The following is a 12,555-nucleotide window of genomic DNA, read 5'->3' as shown; positions in this document are numbered from 1 at the left end:
GTTGGTCCAAATGACTTTCTGTTCTTAAAAATTCAATGTAAATTGACCAATGTGACCTTTTTTTTCCAGACATTCAGTTCTGGAATAGTCGTCAGTCCCTGGAGGGTCTTTCTGTGCGTTCGGTGATTTTTGGTGTCTTCCAGTCTGGCGTTGTGTTGCTCTACATCCTGGACAACGAAACCAACTTTGTGGTTCAGGTCAGCGTATTTATCGGCCTCTTGATCGATCTTTGGAAGATCACAAAAGTCATGGATGTGAGGGTAAGAATATTCTCTTCTGCTCCGGGCAAGAGTTTTTACAGTGTTTTGTGGACATAATATTTCAGTGAGTGAGTGGTCAATCTGTGGAACAGGCTCCTGGGGGAGACTGTAGAAGCAGATAGTGTTGATTTGTACAAATGCAAATTAAATAATCTGATTTCTTTCAGAAAGTACCATTTTCGAATCCAGTATATGAACCTTTTGAAGCCATGTTGAGTGGAGCATGCTTGGGTAGAACAGGTGACTTTGAACCTATGCTTCCCAAAGCTCTGCACCACTGAAGTTCTCTTCATCTCATGCCTGGGTCTGTTGTAGACTAATTGAGAGAGATTGTTTGCTGTGATTAGTCAAAACTCTGCTATCGGTGTATCATACAATTACCAGGATGGTAGAAGGCGAGCTAGATGGAACTTGATTTTTTTTGTCTAGCAATTATTATTTTTGAAAATTGATGGAAGTTTTGAATTATATTGCAGCATATTTGATCCAATGTGGGGTTTTTAATGAATTATATTTTGTATTTTAAAATAAACCACAAACTATAGTGAACTTATTCAACAGTAAGAAATTGAGCTGATATCAGCCCATTTGTAAAATGCAATGCACCCTGACAATACATCGCCCAATCTTATTAACTCTCTAAACTGAAACAAGGAAGATGGCAAAAGAACCAGCAAGTGAGTGAGCAGGCCCAGTGTAAGGGCTCCCTCTTATTTCCTGATTGCAAGAGAGGTCAGGTTGTAATCCTATTTAGTGCAATGGGTCAAATGATTGTTGTTTGTTTCCGACATGCAGAAATTGTTTGTATTTCTTCACAGTCCTATATGTCTGAACATAAAGAATGGTGATAGTTTAACCATGTCTGGACAAAGTGCTCAGAGAGCACCTAGCTTTTCTCTCTAAGACCCTTGTATGCTTTTGAAGTTATTGTAGGTAATCTGATCAACGTTTTATTATAGATTGACCGAGTTAATAAAGTGGCAGGCATCTTCCCACGCTTAACGTTAAAAGACAAATCAACATATGTACAGTCTTCAACTAAGAACTATGACGATGTGAGTATAAAGCTGTGTTTTTATTTGCTTGAAGCTGTTGAATGTGATTTAAGGATATACAAAAATAGAGTGTGAAATAAGGCTATTTATATTATTTCGTTGCCAGTTGTTCCCAACTGTATCCTCAATAGCTTGTCTTAAATGCTCAAAGAACAAAGATAATTACAGCACAGGAACAGGCCCTTCGGCCCTCCAAGCCTGCGCCGATCCAGATCCTCTCTCTAAACATGTCGCCTGTTTTCTAAGGTTCTGTATCTCTTTTCTTCCTGCCCATTCATGTATCTGTCTAGATACATCTTAAAAGACTCCATCGTGCCCGCGTCTACCACCTCCGCTGGCAACGCGTTCCAGGTGCCCACCACCCTCTGCGTAAAGAACTTTCCACGCATATCCCCCCTAAACATTTCCCCTTTCACTTTGAACTCGTGTCCTCTCGTAATTGAAACCCCCACTCTGGGAAAAAGCCTCTTGCTGTCCACCCTGTCTATACCTCTCATGATTTTGTACACCTCAATCAGGTCCCCCCTCAACCTCAGTCTTTCTAATGAAAATAATCCTAATCTACTCAACCTCTCTTCATAGCTAGCGCCCTCCATACCAGGCAACATCCTGGTGAACCTCCTCTGCACCCTCTCCAAAGCATCCACATCCTTTTGATAATGTGGCGACCAGAACTGTACGCAGTATTCCAAATGTGGCCGAACCAAAGTCCTATACAACTGTAACATGACCTGCCAACTCTTGTACTCAATGCCCCGTCCGATGAAGGAAAGCATGCCGTATGCCTTCTTGACCACTCTATTTACCTGCGTTGCCACCTTCAGGGAACAGTGGACCTGAACACCCAAATCTCTCTGGACATCAATTTTCCCCAGGACTTTTCCATTTACTGTATAGTTCACTCTTGAATTGGATCTTCCAAAATGCATCACCTCGCATTTGCCCTGATTGAACTCCATCTGCCATTTCTCTGCCCAACTCTCTAATATATCTATATTCTGCTCGTGTCATCCTGGAAGACAGTAGGCCGCCTTGGTATGCCATTGGCAAGTCTGATTAGCAGAAACGCAGAAGAACTCAGTGTCAGAGAATTAAGGGGGGAGCGTTGGTTTGATCTGAAGACGACTACTTGTTGAAGTGGTTGAACAAGTTGCTAAGCTGATGAAATTGGGGGAGAGGCGTGAGATCCTCGGGCTCAAACAACTTTCTTCTGAAAGTCTTCAGTGCCAACTAGCAGTGGTGTAACCTTGCTGCTATGTGGAGTGGGAAGTGGAAGTCACAGTAATCAGGAATGTCAGTATCAAAATAAAGCTAGCACTTCATCCAGGCAAGTTAAAACTAGTGCACCTTTTGGACCAGGAGTGGCCTTCGAATGAAAGAAAGACACAGGTGCTCTACAACATCCCGGGGCAGACCCAGTTTCTCCCTTTATGGCTCCTTCATGTTCTTTGATTGCAAGAGGGGTCAGTTGTAATCCTGTAGTGGGATTGTCTTGATACCTCAAAGAACCAATTTGAACCTCCAACAATTGTGGACATTTCTGTCTCTATTTCTTCTTCAGAAGTGCAGAAATTGACCTTGGTCTACACCAATTCATGTCAAAGGAAATCCAGCAAACTTTGTGACAGTTTCCAGGGTTTGCTGTTCAATTCTCCTTCTCTACTTCACAAATAAATTCAATAGGGAATTCAGGTGTAAGTCCTTACTCAGTTAGAATGTGCAACTTACTACAATGTGAAGTGGTTGAAGTGAATAGAATAGATGCATTTAAGAGGATGTTATTTGAGTACATGAGGGAGAAAGGGATAGAAGGATATGTTGATAGGGTGATATGACGTGGGAGAAGTTGCATGTGGAGTATAAACATGATCTGTGTGTGTGCCTTTAAGTTCCATGTAGCTCAACCATGCCCTCCCCGCCACCATTTAATATTGTAAATGTAACTTGGGCAACTGTAGATCTCTCATTTCCAAGAGATGACTAGATAAGGTGAATAGAAATTCATTGTTAACAAGCAGCATAAATTTTCTGTTATTAGCACCAGAGATTTTTTAGTGACATTCCATGCCAAGATGGAGTTCGGCAAATTTCCCATTCCTATGTCTTTCATTTAAAAAAAAAAATCCAGAGATCTGGATGGTGAGATACGGTGAGATTTCCATAATTTAAAAAAAAAAGGATTTTTTTTGGTGTCTGTTTGTAAAACTCTGTCATTTGGGATTAGATATATAATCCTTAAGATACACCAGTTATTGCCACCATTTAAAATTGTGTCACTGATGGCCTGCTTTATCCAAAGGCAGTTGGCTGTTTTGAAGAGACTATTAGATGGTTAATGGTTAACACTTTAATGTTCTTTTCAGATGGCTTTTAAATATTTGTCCTGGATTCTGTTCCCACTGTTGGGCTGCTATGCTGTCTATAGCCTGTTGTATATGGAGCACAAAAGCTGGTATTCCTGGGTATTGAGTATGCTGTACGGTTTCTTATTGACGTTTGGTGAGTATAAATGACCTGCGAAAACTTTCTCTCGCTTGTACTCTTAACAGAAATTTCTCTGATTCACCATTTCTAGCACATTCACCTGAGTTACTGATTTCAACTCCAGTTATGATCAGATGATCGAATAGTGAGCTAATTCTGTGACTGAAATCAGGTGCTGAATCCCATGATTATGATTTATTAATCACTTTATAGCATTTAATGTTGAGTCTTGGGCAGTGGGAGGGGGAAAGAATTCATAAGTATATGGAACGAAGCAGCTAATTCCAGTTAGTTCCAGTAGAGTCTTGTGTTGCCCAGGTTTGGGAATATTGTAGAGTTTGAATACAAGACTTAAACTTCACAAAATAAATGGGGTTTTATAGAGAATATTCCTGTAGCTCCCCGAATGACTCAAGTTAGTAAAGTACAGTCTAGCGTGGAAGTGAGGCATAAGATTCCATATTCAGTTCTCCGTCTGAGTTACCCCATCTTGATAGGATGCTGTAATTGGCCTCACAGGTACTTAGATAAGGAGGAGAGAATTGACCGGAGGTTTTGTGCTGATACCTAGTGACCGATGCTGGGAAGTACATGAGACACAATCCATGGTGCCAGCACTGTATATAATGGATAGTGGCAGCTAATAGCTTTGTGTAAAAATACATGTTGATTACACTCTGTAAATGCAAAGCTGAGCTGGATAAGGTCGAAGGTAGCAGTGTCTGGCTTTTGTTTTCACCTTTGATACAACACTAATGTTAATTTATGTTGGGGAAACATTACGATGATGTCAGCAAGACCCATCTGGTGGTGGTAGAACCTACACGTGAGATTCCAAAACCTTTCTGCCATTAATGTGCATTCCAGCTATTTGAAAGTCAAAAATTGTCATTTAAACCCTTGAGAGATCATGAAAGTATGGAAGTCAGGGTGGGCCTGGATGAAACAGAGCTTAAAGCTTGTGCTGGAGCATTTTACAGACTGTCGGAAAAGAGGTGCTCTACATTCACTGCTCCCAAAGGCGGCGCGGAGTTTGTTTAATTTCTGTAAATGAATCCAGTTAGTTAACGTTTCAGATTGGTTAAAGTTTCAGGTTGATGACCTTTCATCAGAACAGAACTGTGAAACTGGTTTGAGTCAGTATCTTAAGGCGAGATAGGGTTAGAGTCGTTCCATACCTGGACAATATGATGCAACACCCTACTGAATTATAGACTAAACAAGGAAGATAAGCAGATACTCGTGTGCTTACATAGAAGCACGAGCCATTTCATATGACATTAAAATACTGCTATGATAATGAAGCGCTTGCAGAGTTCTGAAATGAGAAGTTTAGAATGATTTGCTGCTGTCTCTGACATTGAACTTTTATCCATCTCTACTATTTAAAACAAAAATTCATAGTGATTGTTTCCAGTTGTATTTAAAGATCGTTCTCTTTGAAGCAGAGAAGGTTAAGGGGAGATTTAATAGAGATGTTCATGGATGGTTTTGATAGACTAAGGAGAAACTGTTTTCCTGTGGCAGGTGGGTCAGTAACTCGAGGACACAGATTTAAGGTAATTGGCAAAAGAAACCGAGGCAAGATGAGAATGTTCTGTGTGCAGTGAGTTATGCACTGGCTTGCACAGCCTGAAAAGGTGGTGGCAATAGGTTTAATAACTTTCAAAAGGCAATTGGATAAATATTTGAAGGAGAAAATTTTGCACGGCTATTGGTAAGGAGACGAGGGAGTGTGACTGCCATTCGTCAGTTAAAAATTAAAATGCCTGTTCGATGCAAGGTGATTAGTTGCTTCATAGCAAGTGTGGTATGGATAATTGTGGAATCCTGATGCCACTGAAGTCCTGATTATATTTATTACCTGTTGCTGTACCTCCTGTGTTGAGTACAGTGCGCTAAAGCTGTAGGTACTGATACAGACTTAATCACTTGCTGAATCTGCACAATATGACCTGCAGCTTCAATAATCCACCTTCCATGTACTAAACCCAGATTGCAACACTGGATTTAAGTATAACAGGCGCGAGATTAGCACACAATGCAGATCCATGTATTGCAGAATCCTCCAGTTATTTCACAGTGTGGCGAATGCACTAAAAAATGGTTGTATGTTAGTTGGAACTAATATGCTATAAAAATTATAATTATGATCCTGCAGCCATCCTTGAAGATTTATTTTCAATCTATTCAATCTCTGCAATTGAAAACGGGCATAATCTAAAAATTAGAGCCAGACCTGGTGTAGCTTCATGTTAAAATACTATATAAAAAAATTAAGAGTGAAAACATACATGGGTGGGGGGGGTGGGAATGTTCCCTTTCAGAATCTCTATAATAAATGATTTCAAAAAGAAATTGGGCACTTGAGGGAAATAAACTTGCAGGGCTGCGGGATAGAGCAGGCGAATGGGAATCACTGGATTGCTCTGCGGAGAGCTGGCATGGACTAAATGGGCCAAATGGCCACCATCTGTGTTGTAAATGACTGACCTTTCAGGGGTAAAATTAGGAGACACCTCTTCGAAGTTTAGAACTCTCTTCCGCAAATAGCAATTGATGCTACTTCAGTTGTTAACTTTAAATCTGATTTTTTTTGTATGAAGAGATATGGGGCTAAGGTGGAATATGGAGTTAGGTCGCAGATCAGCCAGAGCAGGCTTGAGGAACTGGATGGCCCTCCCCTGTTCTTGTGTTCCTAATCAGATAGCTCATTCAAAGAGACAGACAGCACAGGCACAATGGTCTGAATAGCTTCTTTCTGTGGTGTATGATTCTATGATTGTCAAGGTTATAAACGTCTATTTTGTGTTTCCTCCCTTCAGGGTTTATAACGATGACACCACAGCTTTTCATTAATTATAAGCTGAAGTCAGTAGCCCATCTCCCGTGGAGGATGCTGACCTACAAAGCACTAAATACCTTTATTGATGATCTCTTTGCATTTGTTATCAAAATGCCAATGATGTACAGAATAGGATGTTTGAGAGATGGTAAGTAGTTGAATAAAATCACACCATTCGACAAAGTGAGAAAATCTTGTACTGTCTCTGGTAGTGGGCATTCGTGCAAACTTCACTTGTGAGGCGACATTTTCAATGTTACATGTAAAGTTCCTCATGATTTCTCAGAAGGAATTCCTGCTTCTACGGCAAGAATAGTTGATTAGAGACTGCTGATGAGGTACCTTTTGGTATTGGAGAGAGGGTACATCTGTCATACTGTGTCCTTTCAAAATGAATTTGATCGTGTTGTTGACTTGGGCGTCTGCTGGTTTGTAGAGAAAGAACAAGTGTCTTTCTACTTTGGGGTGTTTGGACTTTAGAATCTTTCTGTACTAGTATTATAGGTCTGGGTACCAAGTGTTTAAACACAGTAATTTTGCAGTGAAGGAATTGAAAACTTGGTTCTGAATGCTGCACTATATAAATTTTGAAACCATTTTAAAACCTTTTCGGAGGAGATAGGGACAGATCACATAACAGCAAAATTGACCTTTGCCATCCATTCTGCAAATAATTCTTTGCGACCCTATTTCCAGGATAATCTTTTAGACTTCTGTGTAACTTCCAACTCTCCATTTGATCCTCCATCTGCTATGATGCCTCTGCTGCTATTGACCTGTTTTAACCATTCATTTCCCTCCACCTTTGCCCATCCTATCTGCAGAACAATCACCGTCTTCCATTCCTGTTGCTTACCTTGGTACCTCCCTTCACATTCAACGGCATTGCTAGCACTGTATCCCCCACCGTTATTGACCAGAAACTTAACTGGATAAGCCACATAAATAATGTGACTACAAAGAGCAGGTCAGAGGCTGGGTATTCCACACGAATAACTCACCTCCTGACTCCCCAAAACCTATCTTCTACATACAGGACACAAATTGAGAGCATGATGAAATAGTCTCCACTTGTCTGGATGAGTCTGACACCAACAACACTCAAGGGTACAATCATAAAGAGAAGCTCAACACCATCCAGGACAAAGCTTGGTTGGTTGGTACCTCGTTACTCCCTGAGCCACCTGCGCACCATGGTTGCAGTGTGTACCTTCTCACCCTCATTCTTGAGGGCCAACGATGCCCACAGCCCATGAATGTTTTTTTTAAAGTACCTGCAAATTCCCCTCTAAGTCACCATCTTGACTTCGGAATATACAAATGAACCCTGTTCCTTTGTCGCTGAGGCAGCATTCAGTACGGTGGGAGTACCTTCACCAAATGGACTGCCGTGTTTCAAGAAGGTGGCTCACCACCCTCCTTTTCAAGGGAAATTAGGGATAGGTAATAAATGGTGGCCTTGCCAGCAGCGTCCATATCCCATGAGTGGATTAAAAAAAAATTCTGTATTGACTCCATTCGATCTGAAGGGTGCAAACTGAAACAGCCCATGCATAACTCACCTTATTAATCACTGGATCTGGATCGACTATATCAAGCTTTACTTTCTTCTAAAACTACCTACTATTCCAAAATCATTCTGGAGTGGAAGGACAGCACTAGGTTTCTGTTTTTGACAAATCACCACCTCTAACACCATTCAGACCACCCTCCCCCCAACTTGCCTCCAATACCGATGTAAGAAACTTGTCCTCCCTATCATTGCAACCTGCTGTAGACATACACTTCTTTCTGCATCTTTCAGTCTATCAAATCTTTGTATCCTACCATTGTTGGTAGAGCTTTCATGTGCCTAGGCCCTGCTCTTCAGAACCCACACCGGAGATTCCTCTTGCACTCAACTTTTCAGGTTCCAAATTTTCCCCCAAACCCTAAGTCACCCCTCCTAAACTCTGTTCCTGTGCTTCTTGCAAGTATTCTGAAAAATGCCATGGGGCGTTTTGGACCTCAAATGCAAGCTTGTCATAATGCAGACTGCAGAGCATTGCATCAGTATAATCCTCTCTGCGAAAGAACAACTTGCATTTATATCGTGCTTTTCACAACCTCAGGATACCCCAAAGTGCTTTACAGCCAAATGAATCACTTTTGATGTGGAGTCACTGTTGCAATGTAGGAAACACAACAGGCATTTTGTGCGCAGCAGGTTTCCAAGAATAGCAATGTGATAATGGCCAGATAATCTGTGTTGGGAATGTTGTTTGAGGGATTCTGAGGAGAACTCGTCTAATGGTGGTGTGGGATTTTGTATGTCCACCTGAGAGGGCAGGCAGGGCTTCGGTTTAACATCTCATCCGAAAGATGGTTCACATACCATTATGGCTTTTTGAGTTTGTCAGTGTCTGAAATAATGTTTGTGTTTTTTCTCCTTCAAATTAGATGTGGTGTTTTTTATCTACTTGTACCAACGCTGGATCTATCGAGTAGATCCTACTCGAATGAATGAATTTGGGACAAGTGGGGAAGAGCCTCTAAAGGTGTCAAAAGGAAATAGTTCCCCAAAAGCTCTAATGGAGAAATCTGAGGAAGAGAAGAAAAATGATTAAATAAAAATATTTGTATTGTCATATTTTAATGTTTCACAAAAGGCAGAAGTGAGACCATGGACTGTAATAATCAACTTCCTGATTTTGTATTAATATAATCCTGTTGAAGATAAGTGAATTTGGAGTCCAGGTTAATGTGCTGTACTGTATTTGTTCTGAAACATATCTGTATTTAAGTAAGATAACTTTGTAATCACTGTATTCCATTGTGGAATATTTGGTACATTAAATTGCTAATAACGTTTAAATTGCAGCCATTTGTCAAAAGGCAGCCTCTGTTCATTTAGGGGGAAAAGTTAACAGATTTTAGAAATAAAGATTCTATTCATTCATCTGAAATTGATTCCTGTTTCAATAGACACGCGTATGTTAATTTATGAACTAATTTTGGGATCCATGTGAACTTGTTAGACTCACCGCTGATTATTTGTTAATGGTTTAATCGAATTGCATTTTAAAAAAGTTTTCAAAGAAAGTATTTATTCTAAGGCCGTATAGCAGCTGGTGATACTGACGTCAGAGGACATTTCTGTGCAGAATACCCCATTGTGAATATGGTGTTTATTTCTAATAATAGAATCCATTAAAAAAAATGTTTGTGCAAAATACTCGGGTGGTGCTCACTCTTCAGTATTTACTTGTGTCCAAATTGCAGCACCAAAATAAAAGTAGCAATTAGTTGATTGAAAAACACTTCCTGCCTCTGGTGCTTTTTTCCATCGCTATAGAGTTTTTCTTGAGACTATTGCATTGGAGCTGCACGGGACCAATTGCCCCCAACCTGAGTGTGGAACCACCCCCATTCTGCCCCTAGGGTGGGGCAATGTATGAACACACATTCCACCCTTTGGATGTGCTGGATTCTGGATAACCCTTATCTTCTCGTTTTAATACAGGCTTGTGGACTTGAGATAGAGACATCTGATCTTTTTCTAAGCACACTAATGCAACCTGCTACGTGCAATGCTTGCGATCGACCCCAAATCTACTCACAAGCATACTCCCATCCTGTCAGTAATCTCGAGTTCCTAAAGTGTAGTACCTTTTTATATAGTTAATGACAAAAGGTGCATACAATGTAAGCACATTCCTGGCATCTGTAGTTAATGTGCAAATACTCCAGGTTAAAACTTAAGCATGTTAGTGATCATGCAGATCACTGCCCCCTTCACGTGTTCATTATTTGTTTGTTCTCCAGATATTCCATGTGCATGCTTTTCCTGCAGAATCTTCACTCTTCTATCCTTCAATGTTTATTACAGAGCAGCCTATTTTTCAGTCTTGCACTCCAGTTCACCAGACACTCCAGCAGTTAACTTTCCATTCTCAAGCCATCCTGCTAACTACTTGGTCCTGTATCTCTGCGTCCAGTGTGCGATTTAATCATCTTTTAACCCTTGCCACAGTCAGTGCCTATCTAAATGCCTACATGGCTTTTAACTAGTTTGCTGATCCTTGCATGTCAGTTGCATTCTGCCCTTGGGGCAAGGTTCAGTCTCGTGCTGTCCTACCCTGGGTGAGGCAAGTTTCAATGTTCTGCTCCAGGGGTAGGACAAGGTTCTGTTACCTGTTCCCAGGAGTGGTCCACAGCCTCTGCATTCAACTGCAGGTGGGAACAGCCTGATCGGTGCCACTGAGCTGCCAGCATCAGGGATCACTGACAATATGGCTAGGAGAGTTTATGTAGGAGCAGTTGTGAGGATAGGAGGGTAGTGAATGAAGGAGAGAGGCAAGGTGAGTTGAGATGGAGTTTGGAATTATTGAGGACGTGGTGTTGCTCAGTGCTATGATCGAGAGAAGGAAGTGCGTGGACACTTCGGTGGGCCTTGAGTGGGCATTAGCGAACAAGGATTTTAAAGGAAAGGCAAGAGTGGTGGAACAAGACTGAAGGCAGATAAAGGTACCTGTAGAGTAGAGGCAGAGAGCACTGCGGCAGTTTGTATGGAACAGATGATGGATGTAAAGATCAGTAAACTAGAAGAGGTTCTTATTTACAATTCATTCTTCATATAAGATTCATAAACATTGTAGTCAGATGCCATAGGTTTGTTAAGCTTTTAGTACATGCAACAGATTTGACCATATACTTAATAGGCAGTATTTACAACTTATCAGGAAAGGCTGGGGTGGGGCTGTATCTGTAGAAAAGAGAAGGCTGAGGAATGACTTGATAGAGGGCTTTAAAATTATGGGGGGAGTTCGATAGGGTTGATGTAGAGATGCTCCCACTTGTGGCAGACACCAGAACCTGGGGCTCAAATATAAGTCAACAATAAACAATAAATCCAATCAAGAATTAATAGAAATCATGAGGGGTCTGGATATAGTAGATAGGGAGAAACTGGTCCCGTTGGTGGAAGGGTCGAGAATGCTGATTTAAGGTTGATTAGCAAAAGAAGCAACAGCGTGCGGTTAGTATCTGGAATACGCTGCCTGAGAATGTGGTGGAGGCAGATTCAATTGTGGCTTTCAGAAGAGAATTGGATAATCATCTGAAGCAAAATAATTTACAGGGCTATGGGGAGTGGGACTAGCTGAGTTCTTGCAGAGAGTCAGCACAGACACGACAGACTGAATGGCCTCCTTCTGCACTGTGACCATTATATAATAGGAATGGGAGGCTCATATTGAGCATAACAGCGATTATCGGAACAGTAGTAGGTCATTTAGCCCCTCGAACCTGTTCTACCATTCAATGAGAAAATGGCTGATCTTTGATCTAACTTTGGGAACAAAAATATTAATCTCAGATTTAAAATTAACAATTGATTTACATCAATTGCAGAAAAGCGTTCCAAACTTCGAGTGTAGAAAAGTTTCCTAACTTCACTCCTGAAAGGCCTGGCTTTAATTTTTAGACTGTGCCACCAAGTTCTAGATTCCCCAACCAGTGAAAATAGTTTCTCTCTATCGATCCTATTCGTTCCCCTTAATATCTTGAAAACTTCAAGCAAATCACCCACTAACCTTCTAAATTCCAGGAATTACGATCCTAGTTTGTGTAATCACTCGTAATTTAACCCTTGAAGTCCAGGTATCATTCTGCTAACTCTATGCTGCACTCCCTCCAAGGCCAATATATCCTTCCTACGGTGTGATGCCCAGAACTGCTCACAATGGTTAAGGTGTAGTCTAACCAGTATAAATGTCAGCATAGACCAGTCCTCCAAGACCAGCAGCATGCAACTCTCATCAGCATTTACACTCCAACCCTGAAGGCTAACCCAGCTGCCAGAGATCAGTTCTACACAGATCTCCGTGAACTCATCCTGAATGCCCCTCCCAAGGACAAAATTGTCATCCTT

General features: G+C 41.1%; 1 protein-coding gene across 1 annotated transcript in view; it reads left to right on the top strand.

Moving 5' to 3' along the window:
- The window catches only part of clptm1 (CLPTM1 regulator of GABA type A receptor forward trafficking), a 41,544-nt gene extending 31,601 nt beyond the window's left edge, over positions 1–9,943 (top strand). The window contains exons 10-14 of the mRNA XM_068019044.1: positions 70–260; positions 1,220–1,315; positions 3,679–3,814; positions 6,625–6,792; positions 9,084–9,943. Of these exons, the coding sequence (XP_067875145.1) occupies positions 70–260; positions 1,220–1,315; positions 3,679–3,814; positions 6,625–6,792; positions 9,084–9,250 (758 nt within the window). The 3' untranslated portion in view covers positions 9,251–9,943. The remainder of the gene's footprint in view (positions 1–69; positions 261–1,219; positions 1,316–3,678; positions 3,815–6,624; positions 6,793–9,083) is intronic.
- Positions 9,944–12,555: the final 2,612 nt, after the last annotated feature.

Source organism: Heterodontus francisci, chromosome 40 (assembly GCF_036365525.1).
Source record: "Heterodontus francisci isolate sHetFra1 chromosome 40, sHetFra1.hap1, whole genome shotgun sequence".
Taxonomy (NCBI): domain Eukaryota; kingdom Metazoa; phylum Chordata; class Chondrichthyes; order Heterodontiformes; family Heterodontidae; genus Heterodontus; species Heterodontus francisci.
This window is presented reverse-complemented; position numbering and strand designations above follow the sequence as displayed.